Source organism: Nyctereutes procyonoides, unplaced genomic scaffold, assembly GCF_905146905.1.
Source record: "Nyctereutes procyonoides isolate TBG_1078 unplaced genomic scaffold, NYPRO_anot_genome, whole genome shotgun sequence".
Lineage (NCBI taxonomy): Eukaryota > Metazoa > Chordata > Mammalia > Carnivora > Canidae > Nyctereutes > Nyctereutes procyonoides.
This window is the reverse complement of record NW_026575049.1, coordinates 29,700,705-29,715,473: the sequence shown is the minus strand read 5'-3', so window position 1 is coordinate 29,715,473 and position 14,769 is coordinate 29,700,705. Positions and strand designations below refer to the sequence as shown.

At 56.3% G+C, this 14,769-nt stretch overlaps 2 protein-coding genes across 2 annotated transcripts; one reads left to right on the top strand and one right to left on the bottom strand.

Annotated features, from left to right (window-relative positions):
* The first annotated feature begins 4,336 nt into the window (after nucleotides 1-4,336).
* Nucleotides 4,337-11,664, top strand: HMOX1 (heme oxygenase 1). The gene is made up of 5 exons (XM_055329384.1): nucleotides 4,337-4,635; nucleotides 5,742-5,862; nucleotides 7,946-8,437; nucleotides 9,781-9,880; nucleotides 11,033-11,664. The coding sequence occupies exons 1-5, from the start codon at nucleotides 4,613-4,615 to the stop codon at nucleotides 11,161-11,163; spliced, it is 867 nt and encodes a 288-aa protein (XP_055185359.1). The 5' UTR covers nucleotides 4,337-4,612; the 3' UTR covers nucleotides 11,164-11,664.
* A 2,104-nt stretch (nucleotides 11,665-13,768) lies between these two features.
* Nucleotides 13,769-14,593, bottom strand: LOC129512157 (uncharacterized). Its single transcript, XM_055329429.1, has one exon. The coding sequence runs from the start codon at nucleotides 14,591-14,593 to the stop codon at nucleotides 13,769-13,771; it is 825 nt and encodes a 274-aa protein (XP_055185404.1).
* Nucleotides 14,594-14,769: the final 176 nt, after the last annotated feature.

Here is a 14,769-nt window from a genome sequence, read left to right as displayed (position 1 = left end):
CCACCCAGATGCCCCTAGATGGGCCCGTTTTGTATGAGTGCTAGAGATACAAAGCTGAAGGGGCTGAAGCCCACCTTGTCAGAGCCTGTGTGCTCAGGATCCTAATGGAAGAAGTCTGGGACCAAGAGAAAATGATTCGGAATGGGGGCAGGGGGTACAGAAGACAAATGTGGGTGGAAACTGCAAAAAATCCTGAGGTCCGCTGGGAAGCCAGCATTCTTCCAAGCATGGTCTCATTTCACCCTCACCAAATGGAAGTGGGAGTTTCTCTGCGGTGGGCGAATCACAGCCCTGAGCCCCCCCCCCCCCCCCCCCGCCCCGGGTTGCCCATGCCCTAATACCTGGAACTTGGGGCTACCTTATGTTACTGGTTCAAGACGCTCAACGCCCTTTGCATAAGTTGTGAAGGTTACAGACTTCAAAGTAGGGAGATCCTGCTGGATTCTCTGGGTGGGCCCAATCTCATCACAGGAGCCCTAAAGTTGAGAACTTTCCCTGCCTGGAGGCAGAAGAGCAGTGAACAAGGAGAGCCAGGAGGACTCCGTGATGCCAGTGTTCAATCTGCGTCAGGTGAGGGTCGACTCACAGGCTGGGGACTCATGGGAAGTTGTTCAGGACAGAAGGCTGCCCATCCCCAAAATCCAGGGCTGGGACAGGACAGGAAGAGAAGCAGCCTGGAACCTCTGAAGGTAGAACCATCAAGAATTCTGAGCATCATGCTGGGAGACAACAGAAGGGAGCTGTTGAGGGAGAACTTCCAGGTCTATCCATCTGTCTCTTGCTTCCTGCAGCTGAGGCTCCCTCCCGAGATGAGGAAGACAGGCTTTGAGGGGGCCATACTCCTGTTCTGCTGCTTTATTTTATTTTTTTTTAAGATTTTATTTATTTACTCATGAGAGACACAGAGAGACACACAGGCAGAGGGAGAAGCAGGCCCCATGCAGGAAGCCAGACATGCGACTCGATCCTGGGACTCCAGGATCACACCCTGAGCCACCGGGGCTGCCCTCCTGCTGCTTTAAAACGACACATGTTTATTCTCCAGGTATCTGGAGGTTGGAAGTTCTAAAAGGGTCAGCAGGGCTGCACTTTTTTTTTTTAATATTTATTTATTTATTTATTTATTTATTTATTTATTTATTTATTTATTTATTTATGATAGACATAGAGAGAGAGAGAGGCAGAGACACAGGCAGAGGGAGAAGCAGGCTCCATGCTGGGAACCCGATGTGGGACTCCATCCCGGGGCTCCAGGATCACTCCCTGGGCCAAAGGCAGGCGCTAACTGCTGAGCCACCCAGGGATCCCCCAGGGCTGCACTTCTATCAGGAGTTCCAGGGGTGCATCCACTTTCTCGCCTTTTCCAGCTTCTAGAGGCCACCTGCTCTCCTGGCTTGTGGCCCCTGACTCCCTCTTTAACACCAGTGGCTTCCAGTCGGGGGTCCCATTTCTCTTGTCATGCCATATTTGGTATCTGCAACCCTGCAGCCTCCCTCCTTGAAGGATCTTTGTGAATACATTAGGCCCATGAGGATAATCCAGGATAATCTCCCATCTCAAGATCCTTAAATTAACCACATCTGCAAAATCCTTTTTACCATGTCATGTAACACATTCAAAACTTCTGGGGATCAGGATGCAGACATCCTTGGTGGTGGTGGGGTGCATTATTCAGCTTACCACAAGAGGAGGAGGAGAAAGAATACCATTTGGATCATTCCAGTTGTTTGAGGACAGGGAAGGGGAAGTCAGAAAGCTGAGTCAGCACACAGAAGGACCACAAGCTCAACACTGGGACAGAGGAAAGAGCCAGATCAGCTTTGCCCCCGGCCTCCTCTGCCCTGGGGTTGTCTGTATGTGGGGTCTGTTCTGGCCACATCTGGGGCTCCCCAGGTAGCAGTTGGGATGAAGAACAAGCCTGGACTGGGAGCCAGGAACCCGTGGTCCCTGAAGGTTCTGTGTCCTATGGGCGCACAGCCTGGGCAAGTCAAACCCCACTTGGGGCCTCTGTTAAATAAGAAGAAATTTATTATGTTAAATAATAAATAAGAAGAAATCATGTTAAATAAGAAGACATAAGATCACACAAGCATTACTTCCTGGGGTTCCTGAATTGACAGGGTCTGGATGTGCTGAAGGGAAGTTTTCAGACCTTGACACTTATTCTCGAAATTCCTGGGGCACGGAGGCAGCCTTCTGTGGCAGGGCAGGTGGCGAGGGGGTCAGGAGCATGGGCTCTGGCTTCAAAGCACCAGGATTTGGATCCCAGCTCTGCAGTCACTAGCTGTGTGACTTGAGGAAACTGTTAACGTCTCTGTGCCTGGGTGTCTACGTGGACACAATAGAAATGAAACAGACAGTAACCTGGAGGGGCCAATGTCAGTATTAACTGAAATCCTGCACGTAAAGGCTCTGGCCATGGAAAGTGCTCAGTAACACTGGGCTAAGATTGCAGTGTGTAGCTTGAATCCAGCCCTTTTGGGGCAGCCTGGCAATATTATCACGTTGGCCAGAAAGAGATCTTGTAGCTTATCTATTCGTTCTTTCCAATCAATCAGCAGGGATCGCCTTCTACCTTCCAGGCATTGTTCCAGGCTGTGGCATTTGTAGAACAAGGCAAGGTCCCAACTGTCCAGGAAATTTGCATTCTAATGAGGCCATTGGTTTCTAATAGCTCTCATTTCTAGAAAGTTCTTGGCAACTCTCTCTCTCTCTCTTTTTTTAAACCTTCTAGTAGCTACAGCTCTACTTCTGACCTTTGTGAGTCTTGTCATCCCTGGGAGAGGTCACCTGGAAGTTTGAAATCTTTGTCCTAGACTGCTTGGGTTCAAAACCTTGTCTTGACTTCTCTGCCTTGGTGTTCTCGTTTGTAAAACACAGGTAATAATACCAACCTTATGGGGTAATTGTGAGGATTAAATGAGCTGATGCATGTGAGGGCTTATATAGTAGCTGGTGCACAGTGAATGCTCGGTGAATATTAGCTATTAGTGTTGTAACCATTGTTCACAGAAGCAGAGGTGGTTCTATAGGTTATACCGAGGACCGAACTCCTTGGCATAGGCCCTCTATCTAGAAGGCTCAGCAACTTCCAGGTGGCCGGATTGATTTGGTAACTGACCCTCAGGAAAGAGGGTGGTTCTTCTTGGGCCAGAACTCTGACCTCGGATTAGATGCACCCCTGCCCACTGCTCGAAGACTGTCTCCAAGCACCAGGGGCTCCTGGACATGCACGGATGGCAAGGACGGCAGAAGTCAGCTCCCACGGTCCCCCACCCGGGGAATCCATGCTTGACAGACCATCTGGAAGCCTGTCCCTGCGTTGTTTTCACAGGCAGGACACTCGCCACCTCTGTTTTCAAACAGCATCCCTGTACCGAGCCAAGGTCACGTTTTTATAATTTGTTTTTTGCTTGTGTTTTTGTTTTTAAATTTAGAATCCAGAATTGTGGCAGTGGGACTGGGCTTCAGGACTCACCAGCTTGCTCACTGGGGCTCACCCAGTGACCGGCGCCCCCCACCCCCAGTCCTAAGCCTTGGATCTCCTGCAGACCTAATTCAGTAGATCAGAGAGGGCCAGCTGTGTGAGGAGCTGAGTCAGCGGTGGCGAGGCTTGGAAGAACACCAGGCTTGCAAGCGGGGAAGTGGTTTGTGTAAGAGGCCTTGCTCTCAGGTTGCGAACCAAGTGCTAAGACAGCTTGGAGGTGGAGGGCCGGCTTGGACGCACTCTCGGGTTGGGGCCCAGTTTCCTGCTCTATGTGTGACCCTGGGAGCGCCACTTTAATCACACCCTGCCTCAGTTTCCCCGCCTGTAAAATGGTAGTGATCTACCCCCACGGAGTGGTTGTAGGGATGAACCATAGAAACAGCACAGTCTCTAACACTTAGTAGGTGCTAAAAAAAAAAAAGTCCTAAATGTCCATATTAAGCGAGCATAAGGAGGCAGGCTGTCAGCCGGGGGTCCCCTGAGGAGGTGGCATGGAGCAGAACCGGCGCCCAGACCCGAGGGGGAGACAGCAGGCAGGGCGGGGCTCCCAGCTTTCTGGCCCTTTGGGAGGCTGCGGGGAGGGGGGGCGCGCAGGGCCCATCCTGGCCTGGGAGCCTCTGGAAGGGCCGAAATCACACGGCCGCTCAGATTTCCACAAGTTGTTTTATTTTTTTAAGCGTCCTGTTTTAAATTGCTTTGTTTTCCTTGGGTCATATGACCGTCCCCCCCACCCCCGCTGGCCCGGGGCGGGCGCGGCGCGGGTGTCGCAACCTCGGCCCAGGGTGCGGAGCAGCTGCCGGCCGCCGCCACGTGACCCGCCCCCGGGATAAATGGGCCGCGCGGCCCGGCAGCCGCGGCCACCGCCGCACGTCCCCCGCGCCTCCGCAGACCCCGGAGCCCGCGCCGCGGCCGGCAGCACCCAGCAGCGCCCGGCAGCACCCGCAGCACCCGCAGCACCCAGCAGCGCCCGGCGGCACCCGCAGCACCCGCAGCACCCAGCAGCGCCCGGCAGCGCCCGGCAGCACCCAGCAGCGCCCAGCACCGCAGCCAGCAGCACCCAGCGCCGCAGCCGGCAGCACCCAGCAGCACCCAGCGCCGCAGCCAGCAGCACCCAGCGCCGGCCGGATGGAGCGCCCTCAGCCCGACAGGCAGGCACCGGGCGCGGGGCGCGGGGCGCGGGGCGCGGGGTCCGGGCTCTCTCTCCCGGGTGGGCCGCCCCGGGAAGCGCCATCGCCGGGTTCCTTCGGCTTTGGACTACGGAGGGGCCGGGTTTCGGTCTGGTCCGGTGGGGTCCTCAGAGCGATGAAGGTGATTTACCCGTCTGGCTCCCTGGCACAGGGTGGGTGCCCAGATGCAAGTGTCCCTATGGGAGCCAACTTTTTTTTTGACTTTTTAACGTCGTTGGAGGTGCTCCCTGCTTCCTCCGGGATCCCTGGGGCTGCCGGGCGGGGTTCAGCGGCTGGTTCTCCAGGGGAGCCCCCTGGCGGCCGCATCCTCCTCTTACTAGCGGCCCCGCACCTGAGCCGCCCGCCGCGGTGCCGTCCTGCCCCCCGCGCTACAGAGGGGGACTGCACAGTTCAGGGAGGCAGCAAGCCCAAGGCCCACCCCCACCCCACCCCCCGGCAGGTGTCCAAGCTGGGATTTGAAACCACAGTCTGCCTGGCTCCTTCCCTTCCCCCGGGGGTGCGAGCATGAACAGAACTGGGGGTGATGTCTCTGGAAGGGGTGCAGGAGAGAAGGGAGAAATGACAATTCTGTGGGAGGTGGATACGGACATATGGCGGAAATATTCCCAGAGACGGACTTTTTCCTGGAGTAAAACAGTTTTGCAGATTTTTTTTTAACCCAACCCCTTTTAGGATGGGCATAACGTTATAAGGGATTCGTATCTGAAATGTCAACAGAATGAATGAATTAGATCTTGGGTCTAAAGCCAATCAACAGCAATTATGACATAAAATATGAATGTTCACACTGCTACTTCTCCCTGGGCATTGCTAACAGCCCCGCCCCCCATCACCACCAAACAATATCTGGTACCAGGATTTCCCATTTGGTTGTATGACTTGAAGCATCATAAGGCAGTTGGGAAGGTTGCCTGTGTATTAGATGGCAGGCTGGACTTGTTCCTGCAGAGAAGCCTGGTATCTCTCCCAGGCCTGCTGATAGGCAGGTGGCACCCTCAGAAGCTCAGTGTTGGGATGAACCCTGCTCAGAGCGACCCTTGCTCACCCTCCCTCCGTCCTCTCTGCAGCATGCCCCAGGATCTGTCAGAGGCCCTGAAGGAGGCCACCAAGGAGGTGCATACCCAGGCGGAGAATGCCGAGTTCATGAAGAACTTTCAGAAGGGCCAGGTGACCCGAAAAGGCTTTAAGGTATGTGGCCTGGCGGGATCAGCCCTGGTGGAGTGTATGAAGGGTGTCAGTGTGCCTGAGGCACTCGGGCCAGTGGTTTAAGTGGGGACTGGGACCAGGGGTGCTGAGGGACCAGATAGGCATGTCCAGGGGAATCGTTTTTGCAGATGACTTTGAGGCTTAAAGAGGCGAGGTGACCTACTCAAGGTCACACAGCAAATTCACAGCTTGCTATGGAGGGCTGAGGAGGGGCTGGGGCCCTAGAGCCATCAACTGAGCACCTACCTGTCCTGTGCTGGGCATTTTACATGCTTCATTTCTAATCTGTGCCTCAGCTCTGGGTAAGGCCAATGAGGAAGGGCAGGCTCAGGGGGTGATGTAGTGACCGAGAGGTCACACAGCCAGTTACTAAGTGGGAGAGTCTGAAATCAAACTAAGGCTGCTCTTACAGAGCTTGTGCTCCTGACCTAATTCTCATGTGCCTCTGAAGGCAGAGGGTGGCACAGGTTCGAGCCCGAGTACAGGTGTTTCCTCACAGTGAGATTGTGGGCATCTTACCTGTGAAGTGTCTTCAAGAGCAGAGTCTTAAGCACCTGCTCTGTGCGAGGCATTGATCTTGCTATTTCCCAGTACGGCTGAGGAATTCATGCAAACAGAAGGCAGGCACTCAAGCCAGGCAGGTGTCGGGTGTTCAGACAGCAGTGTGAGGAAAGGCTTGTTCGGGGTGAGCAGAGGGGGCTGGAGTAGGAGCACTATCCCCCTACTCCTGACACCCCTCCCTTCTGCACTCTGCACTCCCCCCATTGACTTCCCACCAGAGAGATGCTTCAGTGACACGTGCCCTGCCATCCTAGGGGACTGGGCCCTTGGCTACCTCGCTGGGTCTAGTCCTGGCTCCCCCTCCCTGCCCTCCTCCTCCCTCTCTCAAAAGGATGGCACATACCACGCCCATTTGTAGTGCTGTGTCTGGGGGCAGTGGGAGCCAGGGAGGTGACTGCTGGAGTGTCCCATCCCCAGCCCCTGGGACTTTGGATCTTGCCTCTAAGCCACTGAGTTCAAAGTGGACACAGATGCATGAGAGAACCCAGTGCTCACATAGGTGATGCGATGGAGGTGGCATTTTTCACCACAGCCTTGGAACCGAGGGCTAAATCCCAGGCTGAGGCTACTACTTTGTCCCTGTCACCCTGCTTGAGGGCAGCTCTCACATCAGCCCCGCTTAGGACATCATTATCCCCTCTGGCAGGGGAGGGGACCAAGCCTTGACTTGACAGTCACTCAGACCTCCAGACCCACAGAGGGCGAGCGGCTTACCCGAGGTCACATAGCCCAGGATGGCCCGAGCCGAGGTTAGAAGTGGGTCGGCACCCTCAATAGCCCAGGCTGTCTTGGATCAGGCTGCCTGGCTTTGTGCCCATTTGAGAAAGGGGGCTGCTGGGAGCGTTTGCGGCTCAGAAATAACTGGGAAACCTCAACCAGAACATCTACACTTTGTCCTCCCTCAAACTCAAACTAGAGTTCCCGAGCCAAGGTGTGCTGGGCCGTCCTCCCCTGCCCAGCCCCCAGGGTGGTGGAGATCCCAGTGGGTCTCTGGAAAGGAGCCTCCACCCAAGGATAGTTATCCGGGGGTCAAAGTGCAGAGGCACTGTGAGGCTCCAGTGAACGCTTTCGTTCAGGCCCCCTTGCCCCAGAGCTGTGCTGGCTCCTAGCAATGCCTGGGCCCAAATCCAGTTTCACTGCTTGCTGGCTGTGAGGTCTCCCAGCGTCGTACCCTCTCCAAGCTTTAGTTTTTCCCTCTCTGTAAAGTGGGGAGAGCAGCTCCTCTGGATCTTTATGAGGCCTGAGTTAGGGTTTTAGGTTCAGCAGGTGGAATAAAAGGGTTTTAGGTTCAGCAGGTGCACGATGGAGTTTGACACTCCGGCTGTCTACAGTGCAGTGGGGATGGGGGGCAGTGAGCAGGGGGAGGATTGGGGGGATGAGCAGGAGGTGGGATCGGAGGGGGCGAGCTGGAGGTGGGAGCTCAGCTCGGGGAGGGCATGAGGGTTCCACCGGGGCGGAGGTGAAGGGGCGGGACCGGGTCCTGACCTGCTCACCCCGGTTTCAGCTGGTTATGGCTTCCCTGTACCACGTCTACGAGGCCCTGGAGGAGGAGATCGAGCACAACAGGGAGAACCCGGTCTACGCCCCTCTCTACTTCCCAGAAGAGCTGCACCGCAAGGCCGCCCTGGAGAGGGACATGGCCTTCTGGTATGGCCCCCGCTGGCACGAGGCCATCCCCTACACGCAGGCCACCCGCCGCTACGTGCAGCGCCTCCAGGAGGTGGGGCGCAGGGAGCCAGAGCTGCTGGTGGCCCACGCCTACACCCGCTACCTCGGTGACCTGTCGGGGGGCCAGGTCCTCAAGAAGATTGCTCAGAAGGCCCTGGACCTGCCCAGCTCCGGGGAGGGCGTCGACTTCTTCACCTTCCCCAACATTGCCAGCGCCACGAAGTTCAAGCAGCTGTACCGCTCCCGCATGAACTCTCTGGAGATGACGCCCGCGGTCAGGCAGAGGGTCATCGAAGAGGCCAAGACTGCCTTCCTGCTGAACATTCAGGTGAGGGGCTGGCAGCTGTGTCCCCCTGCCCCAGCCTCAGGCTGCTCTGTGGGTGGGTAGTTCTCCTCCACGGTGGGGAAGGCGCTGGGGTTGTGGGGGAGTGTGGGCCCATTTACAGCTGGGTGCTCTTACCTCAGGTTCCCCGTCTGTAAAACGGGGATATGATAGTACCTGCCTCTTAGCACTGTTGGGAGGGTCGGGTGACTTTATACCAGTCGAGTCCCGATGGCAGGAGCTGGCACGGCCCTGTCGTGTTAGCTGCATTCTCTTGGGATGTGATGGGCACAGCTATGGCCTTCTATGATAACACAGATGTTGTGTGTGTGTTTGTGTGTGGTCAGGTTGGCACTGCAGGGTCACTGTTTGACCAGGAAAGTGGGATGCAACTTTCTTTCTTTTTTTTTTTTTTTTAATTTATTTATTCCTGAGAGACACAGAGAGAGAGAGGCAGAGACACAGGCAGAGGGAGAAGCAGGCTCCATGCAGGGAGCCTGATGTGGGACTCGATCCCAGAACCCTGGGATCATGACCTGAGCCAAAGGCAGACACTCAACCACTAAGCCCCAGGTGCCCCAGGAAGTGACTTTCTAGAAGCATTGCATTAAATCCAGGGGGATAGTGGCTTTGAAGGATGAATGGGTGGAGCTCGGGGTGGTGTGAGGCTCCTTCTAACCCCGATGTTGTAGAATCCCATAGCTCCCCGATCCTCCCCGAGGTGCTGCAGGGACTGGGGTCCTGGCTCCTGCCCTCCTGGCTTCTTGTTCCCAGCCTGGGAGCCAGCACTTGTTCTGGAGCACCTTCCTGCCCTTGCAGTCAGTGGCAGACAAAACCCAGTCAAGCCTCTGAGAAAATCTGTGCCTTTCAGAGAGGTTCTGAAAGAACAGGGGAACGGGGGCTTTGGAGGCCAGCACCCCGCTGGAAGGCTGGCTCTTGCTGCCTGAGCTCTGGTTAGCCTGCAGGAGCTGCAGCTGCAAAGCCTGGCCAGGGAACCCCATGAAGCGCCCTTCCTGAGGCTGCCTGGCACAGGGGGCAGCTGGGGGAAGGCAGCAGGCTGCGGGACACAAGCCCTGGGACATGGGAGAAGGGCACAAAGAGCCCCGGTGGACCCTCAAGGCAGGAAGCGGGTTACCGGGCAAGGATGTTGGGGGGAGCAGGCAGGCGAGGCCAACGCACCTGTCACATTCTCACTCCGAAGCTGAGGGAAGGCAATGGGACTGCTCATGAGTTTTCTTAAAATTTCGTGAGGTCCTAAATATTTCCTAGCACAACCTAGAAGCCCCCCTGTGCCTGGGGCCTAGCACCGTCTCTTTCTAGCTCAAGCTTGTGTGTCTTCTGTCTCTTAGCTGTTTGAGGAGCTGCAGGAGCTGCTGAGCAAGGACACTGAGGACCAGAGCCCCTCACAGGCCTCAGGGCTACGACAACGGGTTGGCAGCAGAGCACAAGGTGAGCCCCCCGCCCTCCGATGGGCTCCGTGGGAGGGGCTTGTGGCCCAGCTGTCTGCCCCCAGTACCTCCTGGCTATCCTGTCTTCTGGGTGTTTTAAATGAGCAGTCGGGCACTGGCCCGGGGGCCTGAGGCCCTCCTTCCAAGGGTGGCTCTCCCCACCTGTCTTCCCCGTCTCTAAAATTAAGGGTGGTCAGCAAGTTCTGGTTCACTGGTGAGAAGCACAGACATGCATATAAAGAACCCTCGGAAGGCATGGGCAGGGCCTCTTGTGGGTGTGTGGAGTCCAACGCGGGACTTGAACTCACGACCCTGAGATCCTGATCTAAGCTGAGAGCAAGAGTTGGACGCTCAACTGATTGAGCTCCCCACGCACCCAGGGGCAAAGCCTCTTAATGTAGGCTCCTTTGGGGGCCCTTTCATGGTTCCTAAGCAGAGCACCCTCTGCCCCGATGTGGGACAGGGTGTCTGGGAGCAGTTCTAGCTGCCACTGTGCCATGGGACATGGGGAAGACGGAACCCCTTACTGCATGCTAGACCTTCCCTCAGGTGCCCCAGAGAGGGACATGGGTAGAGAGAACATCTGGAAAACTTCTAGAAAGACCAAAGTGCTCCATGAAATGTACCCTCACCGAGCCTGACACATGTGTGGGTAGGATTGTGGCTTTGGGGGGTGGAGGGGAGTGAGTGAACAGAGAGGTGAAGCCCTGCCACCTGCCAGGCAGGTTACCAGAGGCCTTTGCTCCTAGAACCACCCTGCCCCACCTGCCTGTGGCCTTCTCACCTGTGCAGGACCATGCGGAGCCCTCCGTCAGGAGCATGGGAATGAGGCCAGTCCCGATGGGACGGGTTGGCTCCCTGGTAGGGGAAGGGTCCTTATCCTCATGCCGCAGTTCTCAGAGCGGGGTCCCGAGTGCTCCTGGAGGATGTGCTCCCACAGTGTGGGCTGGCTGAAATGGAAAAGCCTGCAGGAGGAGGAAGCTCCCCGTCTTTCAGGGGATCAGAGCAGTGGCCAGAGGGCTCCCTGTCCGCTGTCACAGAATCCTGGCATGGAGCAGGAACTGTACAGGAGCCAGCTGAGGCCCTTCTGTGACATCCCATACCGCCACCTCTGTCCAGCTGTGGGTGACAATGCTCCTCCTTTCTCTTTCAGACTCGACTCCTGCGGAAACTCCCAGAGGGAAGCCCCAGCTCAACCTGCCGTCCCAGGCACCGCTCCTCCGATGGGTCCTTACACTCAGCTTTTTGGTGGCAACGGTGGCTGTGGGACTTTATGTCATGTGAATGCATGGGCACTGGCTCCTTAGGCTGTGAACTCTGTCCAATGGAGGACCTTGTTTCTGGAGAGGGACTATCTCTTGGCTTCCTTACTTTAGGCACAGGGGGCTGTCTGTGCCCCCCACCCCCGCCCTGACCCTGCATCCCTCTCTTTGGAAAGGGAGAGTCTGTGGCATCTTCCCCAACCAAAAGCACATCCAGTTCAATGACATGAACTTCTGAAGTGGGATGAGGGGTCCTGCCTGGCCCCTCAGCACCCCCAGTTCCTGCAGTAGAGCCCAGAAGACATGGCCAGAAGTGGCGGCTGTCTTGAACCTCCAAATGCCCTGGGTGTGTGGTCTCCTTGACATGCTATGACCACTTTCTCTGTGGGCCATGGCGATTTTTATATCAAAAAAGATGTGTCTTGTGTTTGTCTTGTTTTTGTTGGAGCTGCGTTTTGTTCCTGGCTCCACCTGAACTGTGGTATTTTGTTTGTTCTGTTTTTATAGCACAGTTAGGGTGAGTTTTGGGGGTGGGTGGGTGGGTGGGATGGGAGGTGTTTAACAACACTGTGGCCTTGGTCTCTAACTTTTGTGTGAAATAATAAACTACAGTGCCTGATAGAAACTTGAAGTGTTTTTCCTGGGCTCTGTTAGCCTTGGGGAGCTAACTCTTGCCCGTTCGTTTCTTGAGTGCCTGGTGGGGAGAAGGGGTGACGGTGCGGGTAGAAGGGACCAGTTTCAGATGTTGGTCTCTGCTCTGAGAATGTGGGGGGTGAGCTTTAGGCAGCTGGTGTGTGAATCTTTGTGTTGACCTTTGATGTAAGACTCAGCTTTACTGAGGATGCGGTGGCCCCGTTAGGCCGAGACGAGCAGATTCGGGGACCAAATGTTATCTAGTGGATACAGTGAATGTTTGGGACAGGGAGATCCCTGGGTTCCCATCCCTGCCACTCGCTTCGTAGCTCTGCCTTTGAGATTCGTTATTAACCCGTCTGGGTTCCATTCTGTCACCTGTAACATGAATACAGTGAGATCTATGTCACCTGTCTTGAGCAGCACAGCAGATGCAGGTAGAAGGCCAACATCCTATCACTTGAGCGCCTGTTACAAAATGAGAGTGATCAGGGGTTTGCGATTTTTGCTAAATGATCTTTGTGCTGTGAGCGCGTGGGTCACTTCCTGTGTCCCCTCATGTGATCCTCGCAGCAAACCCGTGGGGGTGCTACCACTCCGGGGGGGCTGGAAGGATTTAAACCAGGTCTGTCCAGTTCTAAAACCCACGTTTTTTCCCAAGTCATGAAAGCCATTGAAATATTAATAGTGCAGCTTCCCAATATGGGGAAGTGAAAACCCCTCCCCGAAGGTGCAGTTGGGAAAGCAGGGGACAAGGTGTTCCCTTGATACCTCTGGTATGTGAGGACTGGGAGTCAGGAGAGCTGTGTACCCACGCCTAGCTTTGTCACAAAGTCTGGAACCCTTGGACAAGTCACTTGTCTTTTGTTCACTGGCAAAATGAAAATAACACCCCTACCTCCCACAGCTGGTAGAGGGCCCGGCGGCTCGACGTCAGCGTGTGGACAGTGGCGTCAGGATCATGGGGGTGGGGTGGGGATCTTGGGCCCCACCCAAGGAGGTTCTGACCCTGGAATCCTGTTTGTGAAAAGCTCCCTGAGATTCCAAAGTGCAACCAACCAGGCCCAGGAGCCACACTTTAATGAGATTATATTGGCCAAGAGGAGGCATTCAAATAGCAGCTGTAGCCCTTCCCACCCGAGGCCTGCTTTCCAGTTTTCGGGGAACATGACATCTATATTCATTATTTGTAGTGATAAAGGAAAGGAGGCAGGGGAGAAACAGAAACAAACCATATTGGTTCTGTTTGACAAGAAAATGGCCGAATAATCTGTATTCTCTCTACGGAGAACCAGTAGCTGTTCAATAGGAGTGGGGCACCTAGATGGCCAGTAGGAAGCAACCCTTGATCTCCAGGTCTTGAGTTCGAGTCCCACTTTGGGAGTAGAGATTACCTAACAAAAAATAAACTTAAAAAAAATAAAAAAAGAATGAGTTAAATCCATTCTGTTCTCCAAGGGGCTTCCATGTAGTATTAATGAGAAAAGCAAATTTGGGGGTCACCTGGGTGGCTCAGTGGTTCAGCATCTGCCTTTGGTTTAGGTCATGATCCTGGGGTCTTGGGACTGAGTCCCATATCAGGCTCCCCATGGGGAGCCTGCCTCTCTCTCTCTCCCATGAATAAATAAGATCCTTAAAAATAAGTAAATAACAAAAAATGAACCTGAAACTTTTTTAAAGGTTTATTTATTCATGAGACACAGAGAGGCAGACACAGGCAGCAGAAGCAGGGAGCCTGATGCGGACTTGATCCCAGGACCCCGGGAACATGACCTGAGACGAAGGCAGACGCTACACCGCTGAGCCACCCAGGTGCCCCCAATCTTGCCATTTTTCAAGCTGGGTTGGGTACCTGGTTGTGAATTTCAGCAAATATTAAGCATTGCCAAAGAATGAAAAGTCGTTTACAACGAAAACAACAACCAAAAAATCATCCTCTGGGTCTAAGAAAACATCCTTGGGTCCCTTCATCAGCCAACTTTGGGCCCAGAGATTTATTCTGGATTTCTCTCCAACCTCAGTTCAGAAGGGAGCATGCCAGGGAGGGCTCGGCGCAGGGGGCGGCGGGGAGGGGGCTGCCGGGGAGCGCTCGAGGAGGGGGTGTCGGAGAGGGGGGTGTCGGGGAGGGGGTGTCGGAGAGGGGGTGTCGGAGAGGGGGTGTCGGAGAGGGGGGTGTCGGAGAGGGGGGTGTCGGGGAGGGGTGTCGGAGAGGGGGGTGTCGGGGAGGGCTCGAGGAGGGGGTGTCGGAGAGGGGGTGTCGGGAGGGGGTGTCGGAGAGGGGGTGTCAGGGAGGGGTGTCGGAGAGGGGTGTCGGAGAGGGGTGTCGGAGAGGGGGGTGTCGGAGAGGGGGGTGTCGGGGAGGGGGTGTCGGAGAGGGGGGTGTCGGGAGGGGTGTCGGAGAGGGGGGTGTCGGGGAGGGGGTGTCGGGAGGGGGTGTCGGAGAGGGGGGTGTCGGGGAGGGGGTGTCGGAGAGGCGGGTGTCGGGGAGGGGGTGTCGGAGAGGGGGTGTCGGAGAGGGGGGTGTCGGGGAGGGGGTGTCGGGGAGGGGGTGTCGGAGAGGGGGGTGTCGGGGAGGGGGTGTCGGAGAGGGGGGTGTCGGGGAGGGCTCGGGGAGGGGTGTCGGAGAGGGGGGTGTCGGGGAGGGTCGGGGAGGGGCTCCGGGGGGGGGGCTCGGGGAGGGGCGGCGGGCTCCCCCCGGGACCCACGGCTTCTGAACCCCCAAGTGGTCCTGCCCCGGGCTCGGTCTTGTGGGAAGGCTCCAGGGGGTACAGGCGAGGCCCCCGCGCACCGCCCGGGCCCGGAGGCCGCCCCTCCGCCATCTTTGCGTCCAGCTCCGCCGCCACTTCCTCCCGGCTCAGAAGTTTCGCGCCAAATCGTCAGCCTGGCAAGATGGAGCCCGGAGGAGGCCGGGGACCTGACGTCACGAGCCGCCAGCCAATCGGATTCGGAGGCCGGTCCGGGAGGCGGAGCTCGCGGGCGCAGAGCGGCCCAATCG